Genomic DNA, 21,128 nt, shown 5'->3' with positions numbered 1-21,128 from the left:
TTAGTATTCTTTCAGGTTTTTCTAAAATATTCGAACTAGTGATGAGAGAGAGAGAGAGAGAGAGAGAGAAAGAGAGAGAGTTTATTGGTATTCTTACAATTTCAAGAATTGCTTACACAGGTCATAACTATAATGATAGATAAAGAGGTACAAAATTTCACAAAAATCAAAACAACACTAAAACAGAATTAGATAGGGAGAAGTGTGCAGAAGCACACATGCAGTGAAATGCATGATCTAGAGTATAGATAAAATTATAAATTAGGTGGATGGTGAGATAAAATAATACATTAAGTGTATAGATAAAACAATAAATTAAGTATATAGATAAAAAATAAATTAAGTGTATAGATGAAAGAATAAATTATGTATATAGATAAAACAATAAATTAAGTGTATAGATAGAACAATAAATTTAATGTAAAGACAAAAAGTAAACTGAGTGTAAATGGATAAAATGGTATTTACAAATTGAAATGTATAAACAATAAAAATACAGCTTCCACAAATGTGGTCACATTGTAGAGACACTATACATTCAGATTATACTAACAAATAAATAACAAAATGAACACCCAGTGTAAAATAAAATGGACACATAAAAAACACCGATAAAGAGTTATGTTTTCCAAAACGAAACGAACTCCTCTAGTGAATAAAACATATTGCTGACTCATATATTCTTGATTTGTTTTTGAAATTTGGATTTTGGCAAGTTCCTAAGTTCAAGGGGTAGTCTATTATACAGCGATATCGCACAGTACTCCGGACTCTTTTGAGATTTTTTCGATCTCAGGAAATTTTTCCGGATGTGGTATTTATCCCTAGTATAATGATCTTGTATGTCGGATTGTAAACGATAATTTTTATCACTATCATGAATATATAAAAAGTTTTCAAGTATGAAGATAGGAAATGTGAGTAATTCCAGTTTCTTAAAAACTGGTTTGCAACATTCTCTATATCCTATTCCCCCCAGAATCCTAACTGCACGTCGCTGCAGTCTAAAGACTGATTCATGTTGGGCACAGTTTCCCCATATTATTACCCTATACTTCAGTCTGATGCGTTCGCTACCACCCGACATAATTCTTAAAAGGAAAAGTCATATTTGAAGTGACAGAATGTGTATTGGCTCCTCGATCAAAACTCGTGTCAAACGCAACGAGAATTCGCAGGATCATTGGAAATGACGCAACAAGACAATTCAAAATGCCTGAAAGTCATGAGAATAATTCAGAAACAAGGAAATTGGGTGCCGTACGATATGAAGCAGAAAGATGTTGAACGGTGTTTGTCTGCTGTGAACAGCTGCTTGCAAGGTAAAGTCTGGAGAGATTTCTGCATCGCATTCTAACTAGAAACGAAGAAAAAGGTTCATTTCGATAATCCCTAGCACAGAAAAACATTGAATTATCCCGGCCATGCTTCCACGTCGATAGCCAAACCGAATATTTACGGTTCCAAGGTCATACTCATTGGGTGGGACCAACTCGGCGTACTGTATTATGAGTTGTTAAAACCGACTGAAACAATCACAGGCGATCGTTATCGAACGCAATTAATGCATTTAAACCGAGCATTGAAGACGAACGGGCGCAATTCAACGAGTGACATGATAAAGTGAATTTACAGCATGACAATACTTGATCCCATATTGCGAAAGTGGTCAAGACATACATGGAAACGTTGAAAGAAAAAAACCTATCCCACCCGCCGTATTCTATAGACGTTGCTCCCTCGGATCACTTGTTTTGATCAATGGCACACGGCCTGGCCGACCAGCACTTTCGGTCTTATGAAGAAGTAAAAAATTGGATCGATTCGTGGATCGCTTTAAAAAATTACCAGTTTTTTTTAACGTGGGATTCGTACACTGCCTGAAAGATGGGAGAAAGTGGTGGCCAGCGATGGACAATACTTTGAATCATAAATGTTTAACAAGTTTTTTACAATGAAGCCTGGAATTTCGGAAAAAACCGTGGAAATAAAGTGGTACGCCTATGTAAAATAAATTAATTTCCAAACTATGACTGCAGAATTTTAACCATTTTTGTAGAGAATTTTAACAATTTCAATGCGTTGTTGAAGAGCGAGTCGCTCAATTTTTAGTAATGACCTAGTTTTTAGTCGAATGTCAAAGTAGAGTGACAGAAGACAAATCTTCAGACATATCCAGTTTCCTAAATAGCAATAAAGTAACAATAATTGAATTTCAGTGCGAATTGTTCAATTGTTAGTCATAGCGTAGTTTTTAATAGTCAAATGTCGAAGGATGACTGCTACGAGAGTAACAGAAGACAAATCTTCAGACAAATCCAGATGCCTAACTAACAATAAAATAACAATAAGTGAAATTCACTTTCGAAATGACTTCAAACTTCAACAGATTGAATAGATGAATCGGACTAAAACGCTAATTTCTCTCTATGTACAAAGTGACACCGCGACACGGTGTACTCTTATAAATCCAGGCTTCAGGAAACCCCAAGAAACCTTGTAACACGACTATTCAATAAGACCGTTTCCGTCATATAGGAAATAACTCTGAAAAAGCCACCAAGCACGTAATTCTCGATTCTCCATCTCCAGCTATTCCTTGTGACGTGCCTGCAATCTATATTTTCGGACGTGACTGTTAGATCGCAGTGACATATGACCCAAGAGCTGGAACTCCTGCTGACTCCATCCGTTCCTGCCGACCGTACTCCTGCTGCATAAAGAGCCGGACGACGTGATTGGGCATTCGTCTTATGAAACTTTGTTTTAACGCCGTCGGTAATAACGCGGTAAGGGACTCAAAGTGTCGATAAATTTTATTCTATAGGTGTGCTGGGTGAGAGGATTAAATGAGAATAAAAATGAAATTCAGAGATTTATAGTTGCGGTAATGAAAGTCTCGGGAATTATTCAAATGGTGAAATATCATATCTGCAGAGTGTAGTCTCACTAGGCGAACCAAGACGCTTGATATTTTAACCAACTACTTGACTACTACTACTAGCTACTTGACATTTTGAGCTTGATACGCACGAGTCGCAAGACAGAATAAGGGGGTTCCCCGAGCTCCAAGATGACTGAAGCGATCGCCAGCAGAGGCGAAACTAAAGCAGAGTTTTTTTCAAATTGTTAATCATAATTTTTTTTATTCCTTCTAATCAACCAATAAGCCCCCTCATTACACCTATGATTGCCAGTGTGACTTTTTAGTAGTTTTCCCGCATTTCTATGACATTTTCATGAGGCAGAAATATGCTGGCAGATTTTGGTAGTTTTAGGCCCGGTGCACACATCCGATTTTTGCAGTTACGACACCGTTGCTGTGTCGTACTTGCGGCCTGTGGTACAAAGAATCAAATGGGAGCATGCACACTACCGGCCGTGCAGTTGCGACGTCGTAACTGCCAGCATACGGTCGTTTTTTGGTAGCATGTCCCTCTAGGCCGCAACTGTGCCGCAGTCGTACATGCGATCTCTCAGTACTCTATTCCAAATTGGCCTGCGCACACATACGACGTTTGTCGTGAGTTCGCACAATGGCAGAGAGGGAATTGGATATTGAGCTCTTCATTGAAGTGAATTGATCCGGCTCCGCAACCACGACGGTGTCGTATGTAGTGTGCATTGAATAGGTACGACACCGCAACGGGTGTCGTAACTGCAAAAGTCGGATGTGTGCACCGGGCCTTAAAGATCTAACATTCCGAGTATCATCTCTAGCGATGTAGGAACAGAGACAGTTGGGAACTGGGATGCCTAGACTGTTCCCATGAATCAATTTATTGTTGATTGGGGATCTGCGTGATTCTAGAAGAATAAACGCAAACATAATGAAATCATAAAACTTTTTGGTGACTGTCGGCTGTTGACAACTACTAAGAGTGAATCTGCGAAGGGTATTAATCTTCGCTACGTTACGTTAGGTTTTTTACCGAGTGTCTTTTTCGTTTATTAATTTTGGTGATATTCTCAGGAAAGTTTAAATTCGTATGTTTTGGTGTAATATTGCTGAAGTAAATCGTTTTTTACAGATTATCGAAATGTCCGATAGGGAAAGGTATCGGGCGACTCGAGGTAGAAATGAACCGTTTGATGTTTGAGATGGAAAATGAAAAACAACCATCTGATTTTGACGAGCCAGAGTCAGACGATGATGAAGACTACGTCGAAGAACAAGAACGTTCCGACTCAGAGCAAAGCAAGAAATCAAAAGAACCAGGTCCATATAATGCAAAAATACACTGCAATAACCAAAGGAAAGAACGGTTATAGATGGAGCAACGAAGTTCCAGTAAAACGGGGAAGAAACCAAAGAAAAAATCTGATTAGTCACTTATCTGGTCCAAAAGGAGCTGCGAAACCCGTAAAAAGTCCGCATGAGGCATGGTGTCTTCTATTTCCCGACAATATTATAAATATAACTATTGCTTGCACTAATGAGGAAATGAGGAAAAGGTGGAAATCGATAAATATTCGGCAGTCTTATCACAGATAGTGTTGAAGCAAAAGCTTCATTTGGGCTATTTTATCTATGTGGCTTTCAACGTTCTGCACATTTGAGTTTGGATGAACTCTGGTCTCCTAATATTGGAACTTTGCTATTTAGAGCTACGATGCCGCTTAATGGGTTTGATTTCCTGACATCATGTTTACGTTTTGATGACAAAGCTACGAGAGAACAACGAAGACAAAATGACAAATTGCATCAGCAATAAAAATATTCCGCAATTGGATCCTTCGTTCAGAAAACTGGATTTGATATATGAGGATATTGAATCAATTAGAATCAAACCTCTTGGAAAACCCTTGGATGTGATAACAACTATCTACGATTTAAGAGTACCTACCTTTTGAAAACGTCATTGATGACCGCCTCAGTGCAATGAACTCCGTAAATTGCTTGGACAAAAAGTCCTCCATAAGGTATACTGATGGCTTAAAATCAGAAAAAAGCATTTATTTGGGTATGTGGGTTCCAAACGAGGATCTCTTGATCCCTGGGAAGTGATCCCTTTATCTTTCAAACGGAGACACTAGCTGTAGATACTTGCGGACAAAAGTGTCTCACAAGAAATCTCAAAGGGACGCGTACGAACATCCAGACCACCCTGAGGTCCTTGGTATCATATAGCCAGGGTTCTCTATTGACATGGGAGTACCTTAATGCCATAAACAACTGGCCAGAGGCAATAAAGTAACTCTATTATGGATACCGGGGCATTGTGATATTGAAGGAAACAAAAAAGCCAATGAATTTGCAAGAAGGAGATCAAGGTTGACACGTGTAGGTCCTGGCCCTTCGGTGTACTTGGAAGAGTCTAATATAATGCAGCAGTCCAACAATGGGAGTGGGACAATAGAGAAAACTGGATGAACCCTCCTGGTCTTGCACAGGCAAAGGAATTTGTGGTGCTTTTACCGAACTATACCAAGTAGCTCCTGAAGCTACCACAAAGTGAGCTTCGGGTAATGGTGGGACTACTGACAGGGAACTGTTGGTACAAATACGTTTTGTACCGCATGGGTCAATCAGCAGATGAGATCTACAGGCTCTGTGGAAAAGAGGTAGAAACAGGTAGTGTGCAAATGTCTGGTAGGGTTGGGACCCCCGAAATTTTTTCAGAAATACTATATTCTAATATTTTCAACTTTTTCGAATTGAATACACCTTTCATTTAATTTTATTCAGAGGTATTTCTTTATTCATACGTTCATTTAGTACAGATCTGTTTTAGGGAATAGGTTATTTATTTATCAACTTCAAATATTCCTTCAGTTTATTGAGAAAAACAGCCCAGTATTGAGGATAGCGATTTCATATTACATAAAAATTTTGAGAAATGAGACTTATTGAAAGGCGAATTAGATCTATGGAAAATGAAATGGCGCTAATGTTTTTAATATTTATTTCTATAAATATTGAAAACGAAAAAGTTATATGCCTCAAAAAATATAAAAGGCTTAATATCGCTCATGCCAGAACCTCTTTCATTTAATTCCCCCTTGCACAGGGGTACGGGTGCGGTATAATTTTTTATAATTGGAAAATATGATTTCTCAACACTGACAAAAATAAAACAACACCAATTAAATGAAGAATTGTAGAGCGATCGATATTCTAAAGTAAATTTCTTTATTCATTTGATAATTAATCAATCTCTTACAGTGTATATATTACCTATGAGTCAATGATGCGCCGTTACTGGTAGGCAACTGAAGACGCACTAAACTGTATTATGGCTTGACTATTGTAGATTGTGGTGGCGTGAAATTCTGCTTCATTGGTAAAATCTACCATTACCTATCAATTTCTTGTTTTCCAATATTCCATTTATTTTCATGTGAAAGAACATTAACCCATACAAAAATAATTTTATATTTCTTTGATTGGTAGAAATAAAGCAAACAATATTATATTTATATGTCATATTCTTGAAATTCTTCTTCATTCAGGATTCTATATCCTTTCTTAACATCTCGTTTATGTTGTATGACATGTGCATGCAATTTGCTAAATACTTTAGGAATCCCTTCAACATTTGCTGATTCTGCTAAATCTATCCAATACATCAGCTCTCCCTCCACACCTTTGTTATGAAAATGTCTATTGGCGCAATTTTTGTCTTCTCTTTCTTTCTGTATTTCCTTTATCATTTTTTCCCTTGATGGCAGATGATATTCACCTTTTAGCATTTTCATCACGAAACGCATCTGAAACAAAAACATTAAAAAATCAGTATTCGATTTGTAGTTCAGATGTATTCACTAGAATATGAGATGGAGAGAGGCAGCCTTTTTGAGCAATCTTTCCCCGAACAGATCTTTCATCATTACGTCTTTCTCTCTGTAATTTTATTTTGAGCTCCATCCTCAAACGACAAGATTTGACTCACTCACGAATCCCTCCTCAAATTTAATTCTGTCCGTCCAAGTTATCTCTCGAACTGAAAGACCTAAAAGCTCAAAATTTTCTACTAAGTGGAGAATCTTAAATGCCGCGGATGAGATATGACTAGGTTGAAATTGGTTTGTGAACGTAAAATATTCATTCTAATTTGAAATGATGATTTTTCGTCAGAAGATATTTCAAGAAATATATACAGGGTGTTTCATTGGGAAACGGAAATACTTCACAGGTGCTTAGGCGGCACCAAGGCGGTTTTGGAAATACCCGATTTATTGGGTCTTACTGTCTTCGTAGCCGAGATACAGGGTGTTTTATGAATTTTGCCCGTTTCTATCTGAGGCCATATCAAACGAACCACCCGGTATATTTTCTTCATATTTGGCAAATATGTTCCTAATTGAGAGCCCAAACGTATCATGCAAAAATCGCCCTGAAAATCCAGGTCCGGTTTAACAAAAAATTATAAATCGTTTGAATCCTCGAAACAACACCCTGTACATCGAAATTTTGAAAATCTGTTTTAATATTCGGAAACTAAACTGAGACGGGTACTTCGAACTTTCGCGCAGACAGTTTTACTGCACAAATTTTCAACCTAAAAGTGAAGTTTTTAAGAACTTGGATAGTTGAAAGAGGTTTGAGGTGTTTTTAACAATGAATTATCAAAAATATTGAACCCATAATCATTTCAACATTACTTTGTAATTCATTTTCACATTGGTTTTCCTTTTTTCACTCGAATGTTCATGACGAATTTCTGGGTGGTCGTACCACCATAACCGAGACCATAACTCTCGATCTAGATTAAATAACCGACAACGATGACAATCGTTATCACTTATATTACATAGGCGTACAACATTGCTTCTTGCTTCCGCCGTTTTTCCCGAAATCCAAGGCCCTATTGTAAAAAACTGGTCATACATTTATGATTCAAAGTATTGTCTATCGCTGGCCACTACTTTCTCACATATTTCGGGCAGCGTACGAGTCCTGCGTTGAAAAAACTGATAATATTTTGAAGCGTTTGTCTTTCAATACTCGGCTTAAACACATTATTTGCGTTCGCCTGTGATTGTTTCAGTCGGTTTTGATAACTCATAATACGCTACGACGAGCTGGTCCCACCAAATAATGAGCAAGACCTAGGAACCGTGAATATTCGGTTTGGCCATCGACGTAGAAGCTTGGCCGGGATATGCCCATGATATTCTGCTCTTGGGATGATCGTAATGAACCCATTTTTGGTCTCTACTCAGAATGCGATATAGAAATCCCTTCCGTCTTTGCTTTCAAGCAGCTGTTTACAAGCTAACAAACGCCGTTCAACATCTCCCGGCTTCAACTCGTACGGCACCCAATTTTATTGTTTCTGAATCATTCCCATAACTTTCAGGTGTTTTGAAATGGCTTGTCGCGTCACTCGCAATAATCCTGCCAATTCTTGTTGCGTTTGACACGAGTCTTGATCAAGTTATGCCAATTCTGCATCTTCAAAAACCTTCTCTCTTCCACCGCCATGCTAGTCTTCGAAGTCAAAATCAACGTTCTTGAAGCGTTGCAATCACTCTCGACACGTTCTTTCACTAATATTATTATTTGAGAGCCTTCGATGAGCCTCATCTTCGATTTCTTCATATCAAAGGAGAACATTAAAACCTCCCTCAAATGTTGCGAATTTGTCTCGTAAGCTGACATGTTTAATCGAAAATAACTTTATTATGCAGACACAAATCGACTTAAATTTCGATGGCGTTATGTTTACAAATACCTTAACTTATTGTATGACGATCTTTTCATTTCGACTACCACTCACCTCTACAGACATCTATTTCAAAGCAGCGGAAGCAAATTTGTACACCTAATACTTATATTTGACAAAAAACCGAGGAAAAATTTTAAATGATGAGTTTCTTTGATAGAAGCTGCAGCCCCAAAGCCCCCGCTCCCCCCTGATACGCTAGTAACTAGAATGACTTAAATAAATGAATATTTGGTTGAACGGCACCACTCTTAACAGAAATGTTAAACAAGAAGAAGGTGGTAATTTGCGAAACGTTACTGACACAAAAACGAACAGAAAAGAATGTTATATCAACAATCCTCTTTGAGGATGCAGCATGACCGAAGAAAATCACAATTTCCAGTTGTGTTTGGATATACTTCTCCTGAAAGGTGAAAATGTTTTTTTTGCATTTTCTTCAATTGCTCTGACTCTCAATGGTCATTTTTGAGATAAGTGCCTACTCTTCAGTTTTGTAAACAAGTTCAATAAGATGTAAATAATGGATGCCTTTTTTGCTCACCTGAAGACCAAAAGTAGGAAAAGGACATATACGTCCTGGTATTCCCATAACAATCAGTGTTGGGTATTCAACACATACTATCTCCTTATACAAACCTCTGACATAGTTGTCATCTACTGTTATCTGACATTTTTCACTCAGAAAAGGATAATTGTAAACGTATCCTGAAAATTCACAGATTTCAATTGAAATGTCATGAATTATGTACTCCCTCACCTGTACACATAATAATATCGTCTATTAATTCAATAGATTGGTCTTCGAATACACCTTTTTTTCCAATTATTTCTTTAAGTGGGACCTTTTCAACTATTCCATATGATGCTTTGAAAAATGGAGATGATTTCATACTCAACAGCACCTGAAAATAATGTTACCTACTTAGTACTAGTTCATCTCGATCATTTCATTGGGCAGTTATGTTTATAAATATTCATGGAGTGTATAATGATTAGAATACCGAATTAAATTTTCGATATTATTCAACGCAGTAGAAAGTAGAACTTTTTGAGGAATAATGTTTTCATTATCATCTATGGTTTTTCTCCAATTTTTGGATTATACATTCCAATAATTGATTAAGAAACACCAAGGAGATTAGTTGCGATAAGCGGTTTTACTTTAATTCTGAAATAAAACGATGCTCGAATAGCTGATAATGAATCAAAGTTTCGTTAATGCTTGTTCAAGTATAAACGAAATATTGGTGGAAATATTGACGTTCGCCAATATTTGAACGATTCCGTGGCAGTCGCTCAATTGGAATAAATTTCAAATATTTGATTCAGAATTCGAAATAAATTGAACTCGGGTTGAAATCCCATAATACGATCTTCATTAATATACGAGGAAATAAGAGATAGCAATCAATGGCAAGCCTGGTGAGGGAAAACAAGAAAATAGAAACCACTCGTTTTTTAGGCTAAATACATTCACAAAATTAATTAATTTCAAGAGGCAAAACTACCAGACTATAAAGTTCAGTTTGTTCTAAATGTATAATTTTAATATTTTTTCTTCAATCGTTTAGATTTATATTCATTATTTCTTTTGAAGAAATTATTCAAAAAAGCTATATTTTCTCTTCCTCGGTTGCTAAAGAAGTCTATCTATATGAAATTGTCACTATCAATTATGTGAAACAATTGTTGTTATATTATTTCTGCCTTTCTTCACTCTATAATAAAGCTCAGTAATAACAGATGGGACATATCGTGTCAAGGCAATTACAGCCAAATCGTCATAATATTATCTTTCCTTTTCCAGGTTTTTCTCATGAACTAATCAATTTTTCCCTCCTGGCTTTTATCTGTAATATTAAGCATGCCTCAACACTTCCTCCCATAAAAGAGGACAAATTGGCGATTCAAAACGGTTTATTCATCAACAGCAAACAAATTAAAATATTTTTAACAATAATGACAGCCCAACAATAAATTCAGAGACAGAAAATCTAGCACATGAGTCAAAACAGTTTTTTTCTTCAAAAGGAATAAAATAATATGATAATAATATAAATAAATAAAATAAAAGATAAGTTATGCTCTTCAGTGCGTAGACAAATGCAATTCAGTATAGCGACTTTGGTATGTACTTCAATAATGCTTCAATTTGGTCAACACAAAACAATGAACATTAGTAGAGATTTGATTTTGTTAAAATTTATGAATATAATGAACATTTGAAGGATTTTACAGAAACAAAACAATATTTGTCACATCATTAATTAGACAACATATAGAAAAAAATAATGATAGCTAAATGATCACGTCATCATGAGTATTTGCATGAAATCTTTTAAAGAAGTTATTCTCCATTTTAGAAAGCAAATTCTTCAGAAGAATCAGTGTTCTGACCTTGCACAAATTAATTCTTTGAAAGGTATATCATGAACAATGGACACTTTTCAGGAATCTGATTATTTTCACCTTTATTTCAGCCGCTGGAATGGGACAAATAACTGAAGTTACCCGAAGAATGGCCGTTGTTGGATGATAAGCGTTAATAAGCTCCTTATAAAGAAACGGGATATACTAATTATCTTGTAAGGTATTTCCACTGCTTTGTGCCATGAACGGATAACAAATGTCATAGCCTGCAAAATGATTTTGTGAAGCGAACAATAAATGGGAAAATATCAATCGTATATACCTATTCATAAAGATATGTCTTCTATTTGTTGTTCTACACTTCCATCAGCTTCAAAAATATCTCATTTTAGACCACTTTTCACATTGAAGGCTTCTTTTTAATCAAAATTGATTCCTTGCTTGTCACATGGTGAAACATAATTTCATTATTAATGAAAGAATATAAATAATGCGAGGTTTCGGCTTCAAATTTCCTAAAAAAATTATGAAGAATATCAACAAAAGAAAATAAATAAGACACTTGACTATAGATTTCACTATTACAAAAAAAAATGCTGATACATGTAGTTAAGTGTCTAATTCATTTTCTTTCATTAATATTCTTCATATTTGTTTAAGGAAATTTGAAGCCTGGCCTAATATATCTCGCACTACTCAGTCAAAGATAACAAGCCAAGTTAAGAGGGAACACCACCACGGAGTTGCTCAGTTCAGAAAGAAATTAGAAATATTTCTTCTTAAAAATCACTGATTTTTATGGGGATTTCACATAATTTCCTTAAACAATAATCTACATGAAAGAAAGTGATTTTTTTTTTGCGAATGAAGAAAAAACAACACATTTGGTAACTTTTCGTTTTTCCCAACAAAATTGATGATATGAAAGTACTTTGTACAAAACACACTAATATATTTTTAAAATATTAAAAAAAAACTACCAAAAATCATTATAAAAGAGGAAAAATTATAATTTCTCGAAAGTCGTCGTATAGTGCTGCCCTATACTCATTTGCTTCGAAAGGAGAAAGAAGATGAATGTATCGGGTTTCTCACCATAATTTGACCCCCCCTTTAACTTTGTTACTGAAAGAGGTACAAAAAAATGTTTCCTATAAAAGTTTCACGAAATCGACTAGTGTTTGTCAAAATGATTTCACAAAACGAAATATATACAGAGTGGGCAACATACAACACCCTGTATATTTTTCTATATTTGACTAGCTCTTTTTCCCCTGATTTCGAACATATTACATATGTTTGGCCTATTTCTCTTATTCTTAGTACTACAGAGTTTCAAATTTTAAGAACCACCTGGCAAGCTAAGTAATCAGTTTTCAAGAGGAAGGCTGCGATAATTCAAAATGCCCTTTTTTGAGTTATGTTTTACATACGTTTGTCGTTGAATGAAACTATTCATCGAATATGCACTATACAGAAGAGGAAAAATATTTTCACTTTATGTGAAGAACAATAAGAATTAGAAAGCTACAAGAATAGAAAATATGCAGTTGCATCCAAATCATCCAATTCCAATTTATAGTGAAAAACGTATGTCATATCGTTGCCAACGAGATAACTCAAAAAATGGCATTTCGAGTTATCGCAGCCTACCACTTGAAAACTGATTACTGAGCATGCCAGTTGGTTCTTAAAGTTTGAAACTCTGTGGTACTCAGAATGAGAGAGGTAGACCAAACAATTGATATATATTCGAAATCAGGGGAAGAAGAGCTAGTCAAATATGGAAAAAAATACAGAGTGTACCATTTAAAAAAATGAAGTTGCCATCAATATGTTGCCCACTCTGTATATTTCGTTTTGTGAAATCATTCCAAAAAACACTAGTCGATTTCGTGAAACTTTTGTAGAAAACATTTTTTTGTAGCTCTTTTAGTAAAAAAGTTAAAGGGGGGGTCAAATTATGGTGAAAAACCCGGTACAATTTCCTACATCGTACAAAGTTTGGTCATCGCAGGAGCGCCAGAGGGGGAATGCTAATCCCTCTTAAAAAGGAATAGAACGAAAATCAGCATCAATATCTACTACTACTGTATCTCAACTGCTGGAAAAATTATTGAAACCTAGCTTTATATTATTTTTAGCGTTTCATACAAACTAGATAAGCAATCCTAGTTGTAATTTCGTATTCAATATAAACAGATTTTTCTAGGTACCTACTTGAAATGACTTCATTTTTTCAGTCGTGGTAACGAACTGCCGGTTAAATGAGTTGATTTTTGAAATCCAACCAGATTATTTCGATAATTGTAAAAATAAAACTCGTTTTGAATGAATTTTCAAGTTGTATTCTCAAATAAAATTACTGCATTTAATTTGCCCGTAGATGAATGAATTCGTGATCTCTTAATTTTTTTGTGTTACAATGTATAGAATTCAACTCTACAGGTGATGAAAATAATATCATTTTTATCGGCAATTTCAATAATGATTTACCTGAAACCTTTGCAAATAAAGAATTAATTTCAATCTTGCGGTTATCCGATATTATTTTCATCAGCTGTAATATTAATATTCAATGGATTCGATCGTTATTCATTATAAATGAAATAAAAACAATTTAAAGAGTTCAGTCAAATTACCTTGTTTTTATTTTTTCTTTCATTATTCTTATCAATTACCTTTTTTGCTACTCTGCTCAAATGACTGCAGATATCAACTCCAGATGGCCCTGCTCCAATGACAAGAACTGTTTTATCCCTGTAGGGCTCTTCGCTTCTATAATTGTGGCTATGGATACAATTCCCGCTGAAAGAATCCAATCCAGGTATATGAGGCATATAAGGCACACTATATTTCCCGTTACAACAAATAACAGCATCGAATATCTTTCTAATTTTTTCTTTGGATATAACATCTTGAATTTCAATGTCCCATTTATTGTCATCAATTGGTTGAACATAGGTAACTTGTGTCAGAAACTACATAAGATTTAAACAGTAGGTATATGTTAAAATATCTGGCTGTTGAACTCACCCTTATATATTTTCTCAAGTTCATCTTATCTGCATAATTATTCAAATACTGCAACACTTCGTTCTGAGATATAAAAGATTCCTTTAGACCCTCGGGATATTGAAAGTCGTCAAACAACATCAATTCCTTCGGCAAATTTGTTCTGAAAAATAATATGGATTGGATTTGGCCTCTTTATAAATTAAAATAGTTTTCCTAAATTTATCTGTCCACAGTATCTTAATCAAGAACTATGAAGTCAAATTGAATAGAGCTTGGTGGAATCGCTATTTGCATTGATTCTCTCTCCTAGCTTGAAAATCCGATTCATGCATTTTGAAAAACCAAGAACCAAATTGAAACATTTTAATGATAATATTAAAATGATAAATCTTTATTATACCCAATAGGAGAGCTCCCAATTAGAGGGTAAAAATAAATAAACATTTCATAAACAAGACAGAAATCAAAAACTCGAAATTTTCTAGAACTATAAAAATTAACAACGAAACTATAAATATAAAAGAACATCAAAACCAAGCTTATTAGCAATCTCACAAAACCGATACATAGGTGCCTCCGAAGAATGTTAGTCCGAGGAGTAGGCAGGTCAAACACCATCAGACCCAGACGTCTAGTCTCTACTCTCGGCACCAGGATGTTGACCCGGGAGAGCAGGAAAGGGCAGTCTATCCTTCTGCTAAGGAGCTTCTATGCGAATTTTGTACACTGTAGGGTCTGACGTGTGAGGGAAGTTGAAATTCCAATTTCCTTCATGATAACCGAAAGATCAGCCCCACGCTCAGAATACCTCCTCGTCCTTTTGAACATGACATACTTCAGAAATTTTCTCTGGATTCACTCAACCGTAGTGAGATGAGTTGCATATATTGGAAACCATATGCACATTAGCATATTCCAACTTACTAACAACAAGCGAGAAGTAAACGCTCCTGAGAGCAGACAAATCATCAAATTTCTTAAAGCTTCTGAAGATGAATCTCAATGACTTACAAGAAAAGGCACATTTCTCTTCAACATGTGGGAGAAAACTCAAATAGCTGTTAAATAGGACTCCCAGGTCACGAAAGTGGCCTCCAACAGCAATCAGGTGGTCTCCAATATGATAACTGAAAGTGAGCAGTTGAATTTTTCTCGTGTAAGTAACTTTGAAGCACTTTTCAAATTCCAAATTATATCATTCCCCAAACACCGTCCGTGGACAAACTCCAGACTCGATTGTAGACGCAAAACATCAGCAGTTCGACATATTCTCAATCTCAAATAAGTCATATCAAATAATTCTTATAGGCCTTGCAACTAAGACAGCACAGAAGAACGTTTATAAAAATGACAAACAATAATGGACCTACATCTTAATTTTGAATTAGAAAAAAATCTGGGTGTTTTTTTATTACTTCAAAACATTTTTCTTTGTGTAGCGATTAATAATGTCATCATTATTTTTTCAATCATATTTTCATGAATTTCAGCAATTTCTCTATCCACGGTACTCGTAACAATAAAAATTATCGAAGATTAATCCTGATTCATCGGAAAAAAAATTTAATCCCATCAATGAATATGCAAACAAAGTCAACCCACTAATTGTATGTTCATAAATACCTAAGATGTTTATACATGGACGTGTGTATGGGAAGTCCATTTTTGTCTAATCCAACATCATCTGTATAATTCCAAGTACCTCCTAATGATTCCGTTTGTTCGAACGCTTCACAATCATGTCCATCTTGGATACAATATTTGATTGCTACTAGACCAGATGCTCCAGCACCTATTACTGCTATCCTCATTTTGAATTCTGAAAAGGATTGATATAGGTATCAATAAAAAAATAAAGTCCATTTTTTCATATTTAACGGATTTTTTATATCAATTCTCTACAAATAAATCAAAGATATAAAATTATGTAAATTCAGTTTGGAGCCAATTTTTATGAAACAATGTTACAAAGTTCATAACCATTGCCGAACATTTTAATATATCGTGCTGAGAATCAAGATTTTGCCATAAGTAATATTGAGAGAGCTAGATGATGGTGATGATCACGGTATAGAGTATCTACACTCTATTTTGGGACATGATTTCCATGAAAGTCTTGAAAGCAATTTCGCCTCATATCTCTGAACATGTTGCCTACATTGTTAACATGTCTATTTCCACCGGTAAATTTCCCTCAATTCTAAAGATTGCTAAGGTGACACCGGTACACACAAAAACTGATACAGAAAACATTGTGAACTATCGGCCAATATCTCTGCTGAGTTCGCTATCAAAAATAATTGAAAAGCTTGTCACAATAGAATGATAAATTTCTGAGCAAAACTTCAGCGATCACCAGTTCTCAGCATGGCTTTCGAATGAGCAGATCAACTGAGACTGCAGCCTGTGTGATGGCCAACTTTATGCACGACTGTTTGGACGATGGAATCTGTGTTGCGGGCTTGTTCTTCGACCAATCTCGGGCATTCGATTGTGCAATTTTATTGACAAATTATATAGTCTTGAATTCAGGGGTGTTTTTCTGGAGTGGGTCCAGAGTTTCCTAACTAGTCGATGCCTTTATGATGAGCGTGGATCAGCATGATTCCGGTTGATCCTCTGAAGATGGGTATCCCGCAGGGATCTGTTCTGGGGACCTTATTTTTCATTATATTCGTGAATGATCCACCCTATCATATAAATAAGTATTACCGGTCACTTATTATTCCCGTCAAGATATTGCTCTTTGCGGATGATACCTCATTTCTCATCACAGCGCGGAATCTGACGGAACTCAAGATGAGGTGCGAGTTGTGGGTGCATATCTGTTCTGATTGGTGCTACAGAAACTCTCCCATATTGAATGTTAATAAAACTGATCTTTTTCATTTTCAAACTGGTGATTCATGTCGACAACTTATTTCAAATGTCTTTTCTGGAGACTCTTTGAGGTTTCATGCTCTACATGTCGATATCACTCTTGATTGGAGGAATCATGTTGTTAGTGTTTGTAGAAAGTTATGTAGTTATTATTATGCTATAAGAGCTTTAAAAAATATGTTGCCTTACAGTAGTTTCAGAAAACATGGATCCTAGCGGAAAGATGCTTTTATAATAATAAAATCAAGGTTTATTAATACCAATATGAACATTATAACTCTTATATATAATATAGAAATGAAAAAAAAAATGGGATCAAATGGCCATTACATTCAGCTTTCCAAGTTAGACTCAGGTGCTGTTGAGCCATGATTCACATAGTTACAGCAACAGTAAAAAAAAAGAAAAAATACAAGCTTTGAAGAAGAAGAAACAGGCAATACTAAAAATCGCAAAATTTAAGGAAAACAAATCGACAGGATGAAGATATTGGGTTGTACACATATTGGTTTCAATTTAACACAGGAAACGAACAGACAAGAGGAAGTAAACATCAGGAAAGCAACATAAGCCTCTCGTTGTATTTCTTTTTGAAATGTTTATATCAGAAATGAATATTTGAGTTCAGTTATTGTCTGATTTAATTTTTGTTTGGGCATAATTTTTTTCTTCTTTTATTTTATATTGATGTATGATGTACCTATCCTATACAAATTACAATTTGTCAGAAAGAATTAATGAACTATTATTATTGTTATTGTCTGTTTAGCTGCTGGAGTAACTGCAACAATAAAGAAAGTACATTCATAGCCCAACAGACAGGTTACACTCATTTGCAGTAGTTGTCAGTAGTCGTGAAGAAACAGAAGCCTATTTCAGTCATTGAAGCATTGAATGTCCTCCTAACGAGGCTGCGAAGTCAGGTGATATTGCTCTATTAGGCGCAAATTTCGTAGCAGCTTTAGCATACACAGAAATCCAGCTTGACTTAAAATCCTTTATGTGTGGTCCATGATCACTGCTATCAGATTTAGTAGCATGGTGATGAGTCATAAGAGAACTTTTCATTTAGAGTTATTTCTATCCTCGAATTGACCAATATGTAAGAATTGTGACAGATTGCTCGCAGCTGCTGACCTTCAACCAAGAGGTGAAAGGACTTTTCGGACAGAATGAGAATACCAAATCGGTAATGAGTGACGAAGATCATTTCCACCTCAATTATCTGGTGAATTAACAGAACTGTCGTAAATATATACACTGTGTCTGTAAAGTATGGAACACATTTATTTTTAGCTTAAATAAATTTGTTCCATACTTTACGGACACAGTGTATACATGGATAAATAGATATAATACATGGAATAACGTTGCATAGACAAGTTGTGAAGACTAAATAAGTTTTCGGTACTGAATTTCTCAAATTCTATAAAGACGACATTTCCGCGTCACCCTTTTGGAACAATCTAACTACCACATTTTCGAAACTTGTAAATACTATTTTAATGGAATAGATTTCTACACTTACTATTATTTTAAGATCGAATCTATGTGAACTGATTCTATTACCAAATTTCGCGCATATCTGGCTTATTTTTCTTAGATAATCTACATACATAGTTCAAAACATCAACTGTGAAAATTTCAAACGGATTTAAAATAATTCTGTTGAAAAAATTCCAAATATTAATTATTACAAATATTGAACCTAGATCACTAAAATATATTTATATCTTCACGAATATAAATGAAAGAATTTATGCGTACCATAAATATAAACACATCAAAAAATTATCGTCCATTGATCCCAATAGTAATACTCTCGAGTGACTACTTTCTTTCTTCTAATGCAATCATTATTTCTTAAAGAAGTATTGAAGAACTCACCAGAAACTCATCAAACCATTTGAACCCCTCAATGATTTAATCATAATTGAATATAAAAGTGTACTTCATACGCAAATTTCGTGCGCAAACTAGAGGTGACCTGATAAATGAATTATCAAGTAGCAGCGTCTAAAACCTTTACATTATTTGTTTTATGATAAATCATCTCCAATATTTGAAATCTATTTTATTGGTTAATTATTAGCTTAATTATCAATCAAATAGACGATAATGGACTTAATTGTGTCGTTATGAAATTATCAACAAATCCCAAGAGAGAAGGTGTGATGTGACGACAATTCTTCTGCAATTCTATTGACCAATGAAATTGAAGAAAAAATATATATGTATATTGCTAATAATATTTTAAACTATACAGGGTCTTTCAAGATGAACCTCACCCATATTTATACGGGAAACTACTGAACGTATTTTCATGAAATTCAGCACTTATAAGTATTTCACGATGCTGATGAAATCTAAAATATTTTCAAGGCATGAGCACCTCCGGTTTTTCGGGAAATGACGTCAACTTCCGTTTTTCAAATTAGAACACCATTTTTTTATTGTAGAAATAGATTCCTCAGAAAATTTAAAGTTATTTTGATGTAACATATTTCAGTTTTGGTTGGAACATTCTCTCTGAGCGGAAAAATTCGAAAAAAAACCGAAAATAGAGCTCCGCTGAAACAAGAATAACTTCGAGGTTTTTGGATGGAAAATTTTCATTTTTGGGATTTTTCAAGATGTAAGATTGATGTATCCACTTTAAAAATCGAAATCGCGATTCATGATACAGGGGGTGAAAAAATCGCTTTCAAAGTTAGGGATGACAAAATCGTGAAAAATCAATTTTTTCAAATTAGAACCCCATTTTTTTATGGCAGATATTGAATCTACGTTAAAAAATAATGTGAGTGTATGCATCACACCCTTGCCCTAAAGTGGATATTTTCTGAGTTATTCACAAAAAACTGTTTTTCGTCTTGAATTTTCAGCTATTTCTTTTCCCTTCACGCCGAAAAGATGAAATTTGTATCGGAAACCTCTTTATTTCAACTAATCGGCCATCGGTTTTCTCTCCAGTGATAAATAAATGTAATTAATGATATCTATCATTAAAAAAAAAGAATGTAAAACATGGTAAGTTTTTGCATATGGTTCATAAGGAATTATTTATTTATCACTGGAGAGAAAACCGATGGCCGATTAGTTGAAATGAAGAGATTTCCGATACAAATTCGAATCAAAATTCGCCATCTATTTAGGAACAACCTGTAACTTTTTTCTCTTGCATATTAGGGAAGTAAAATCTAAAACATGGTTTAAGTAACAGTTCCTGAAAATTTCATCTTTTCGGCGTGAAGGGAAAAGAAATAGCTGAAAATTCAAGACGAAAAACAGTTTTTTGTGAATAACTCAGAAAATATCCACTTTAGGGCAAGGGTGTGATGCATACACTCACATTATTTTTTAACGTATGATAGATTCAATATCTGCCATAAAAAAATGGGATTCTAATTTGAAAAAATTGATTTTTCACGATTTTGTCATCCCTAACTTTGAAAGCGATTTTTTCACCCCCTGTATCATGAATCGCGATTTCGATTTTTAAAGTGGATACATCAATCTTACATCTTGAAAAATCCCAAAAATGAAAATTTTCCATCCAAAAACCTCGAAGTTATTCTTGTTTCGGCGGAGCTCTATTTTCGATTTTTTTTTCGAATTTTCCCGCTCAGAGAGAATTTTCCAACCAAAACTGAAAAATGTTACATCAAAATAACTTGAAATTTTCTAAGGAATCTATTTCTGCAATAAAAAAATGGTGTTCTAATTTTAAAAACGGAAGTTGACGTCATTTCCGGAAAAACCGGAGGTGCTCATGCCTTGAAAATATTTTAGATTTCATCAGCATCGTGAAATACTTATAAGTGCTGAATTTCATGAAAATACGTTCAGTAGTTTCCCGTATAAATATGGGTGAGGTTCCTCGTGAAAGACCCTGTATAAAGCACATAAGAGAGGAGAACAGAATTCTCACATCTATCTTTCGGTATACAATAAACCCCAACTAATTCCCTATCATCTGTTGTTTTTGTGTAGGTACATCAAATTATATTTACCAAACAAATAGAACTATACTGATCATCATATGATACATAAAGCACTGTGAGTTAGATTAATTATTATCGAGATAAAGTTAATGCTTTGATTTACAGCGATGCACATAGCTCGGGCATACGTAAACAGGAAAGATTACTTATGTATTGAAGCTCGTAATATGACCTTACTCAATAA

The 21,128-nt window shown here is 34.8% G+C and overlaps 1 protein-coding gene and 1 long non-coding RNA gene across 5 annotated transcripts in view; one reads left to right on the top strand and one right to left on the bottom strand.

The window, feature by feature from the left end:
* Positions 1 to 6,112: 6,112 nt before the first annotated feature.
* LOC123670542 (flavin-containing monooxygenase FMO GS-OX-like 4) overlaps positions 6,113 to 21,128 on the bottom strand; it is a 55,445-nt gene continuing 40,429 nt past the window's right edge. Inside the window, exons 1-7 of one of the 4 annotated variants that reach the window (XM_045604031.1) lie at positions 20,954 to 21,080; positions 15,684 to 15,879; positions 14,079 to 14,220; positions 13,724 to 14,023; positions 9,430 to 9,574; positions 9,214 to 9,377; positions 6,113 to 6,711 (exon numbers count right to left, since the gene is read on the bottom strand). In XM_045604031.1, coding sequence (XP_045459987.1) covers positions 6,418 to 6,711; positions 9,214 to 9,377; positions 9,430 to 9,574; positions 13,724 to 14,023; positions 14,079 to 14,220; positions 15,684 to 15,871 — 1,233 coding nt within the window. In that variant the 5' untranslated portion in view covers positions 15,872 to 15,879; positions 20,954 to 21,080 and the 3' untranslated portion in view covers positions 6,113 to 6,417. Of the gene's footprint in view, positions 6,712 to 9,213; positions 9,378 to 9,429; positions 9,575 to 13,723; positions 14,024 to 14,078; positions 14,221 to 15,683; positions 15,880 to 18,707; positions 18,971 to 20,953; positions 21,081 to 21,128 lie in introns of those variants that run through there. The other 3 variants (XM_045604030.1, XM_045604032.1, XM_045604029.1) reach the window with 3 other exon arrangements.
* On the top strand, positions 10,507 to 11,359 carry LOC123670545. The gene is made up of 2 exons (XR_006745924.1): positions 10,507 to 11,094; positions 11,153 to 11,359. It is a non-coding gene; the product is annotated as an uncharacterized LOC123670545 (long non-coding RNA).

The sequence above is a fragment of the Harmonia axyridis genome, chromosome 1 (genome assembly GCF_914767665.1).
Source record: "Harmonia axyridis chromosome 1, icHarAxyr1.1, whole genome shotgun sequence".
Classification (NCBI taxonomy): domain Eukaryota; kingdom Metazoa; phylum Arthropoda; class Insecta; order Coleoptera; family Coccinellidae; genus Harmonia; species Harmonia axyridis.
The sequence above is the reverse complement of the archived record's forward strand: the minus strand, read 5'-3'. Positions and strand labels throughout refer to the sequence as shown.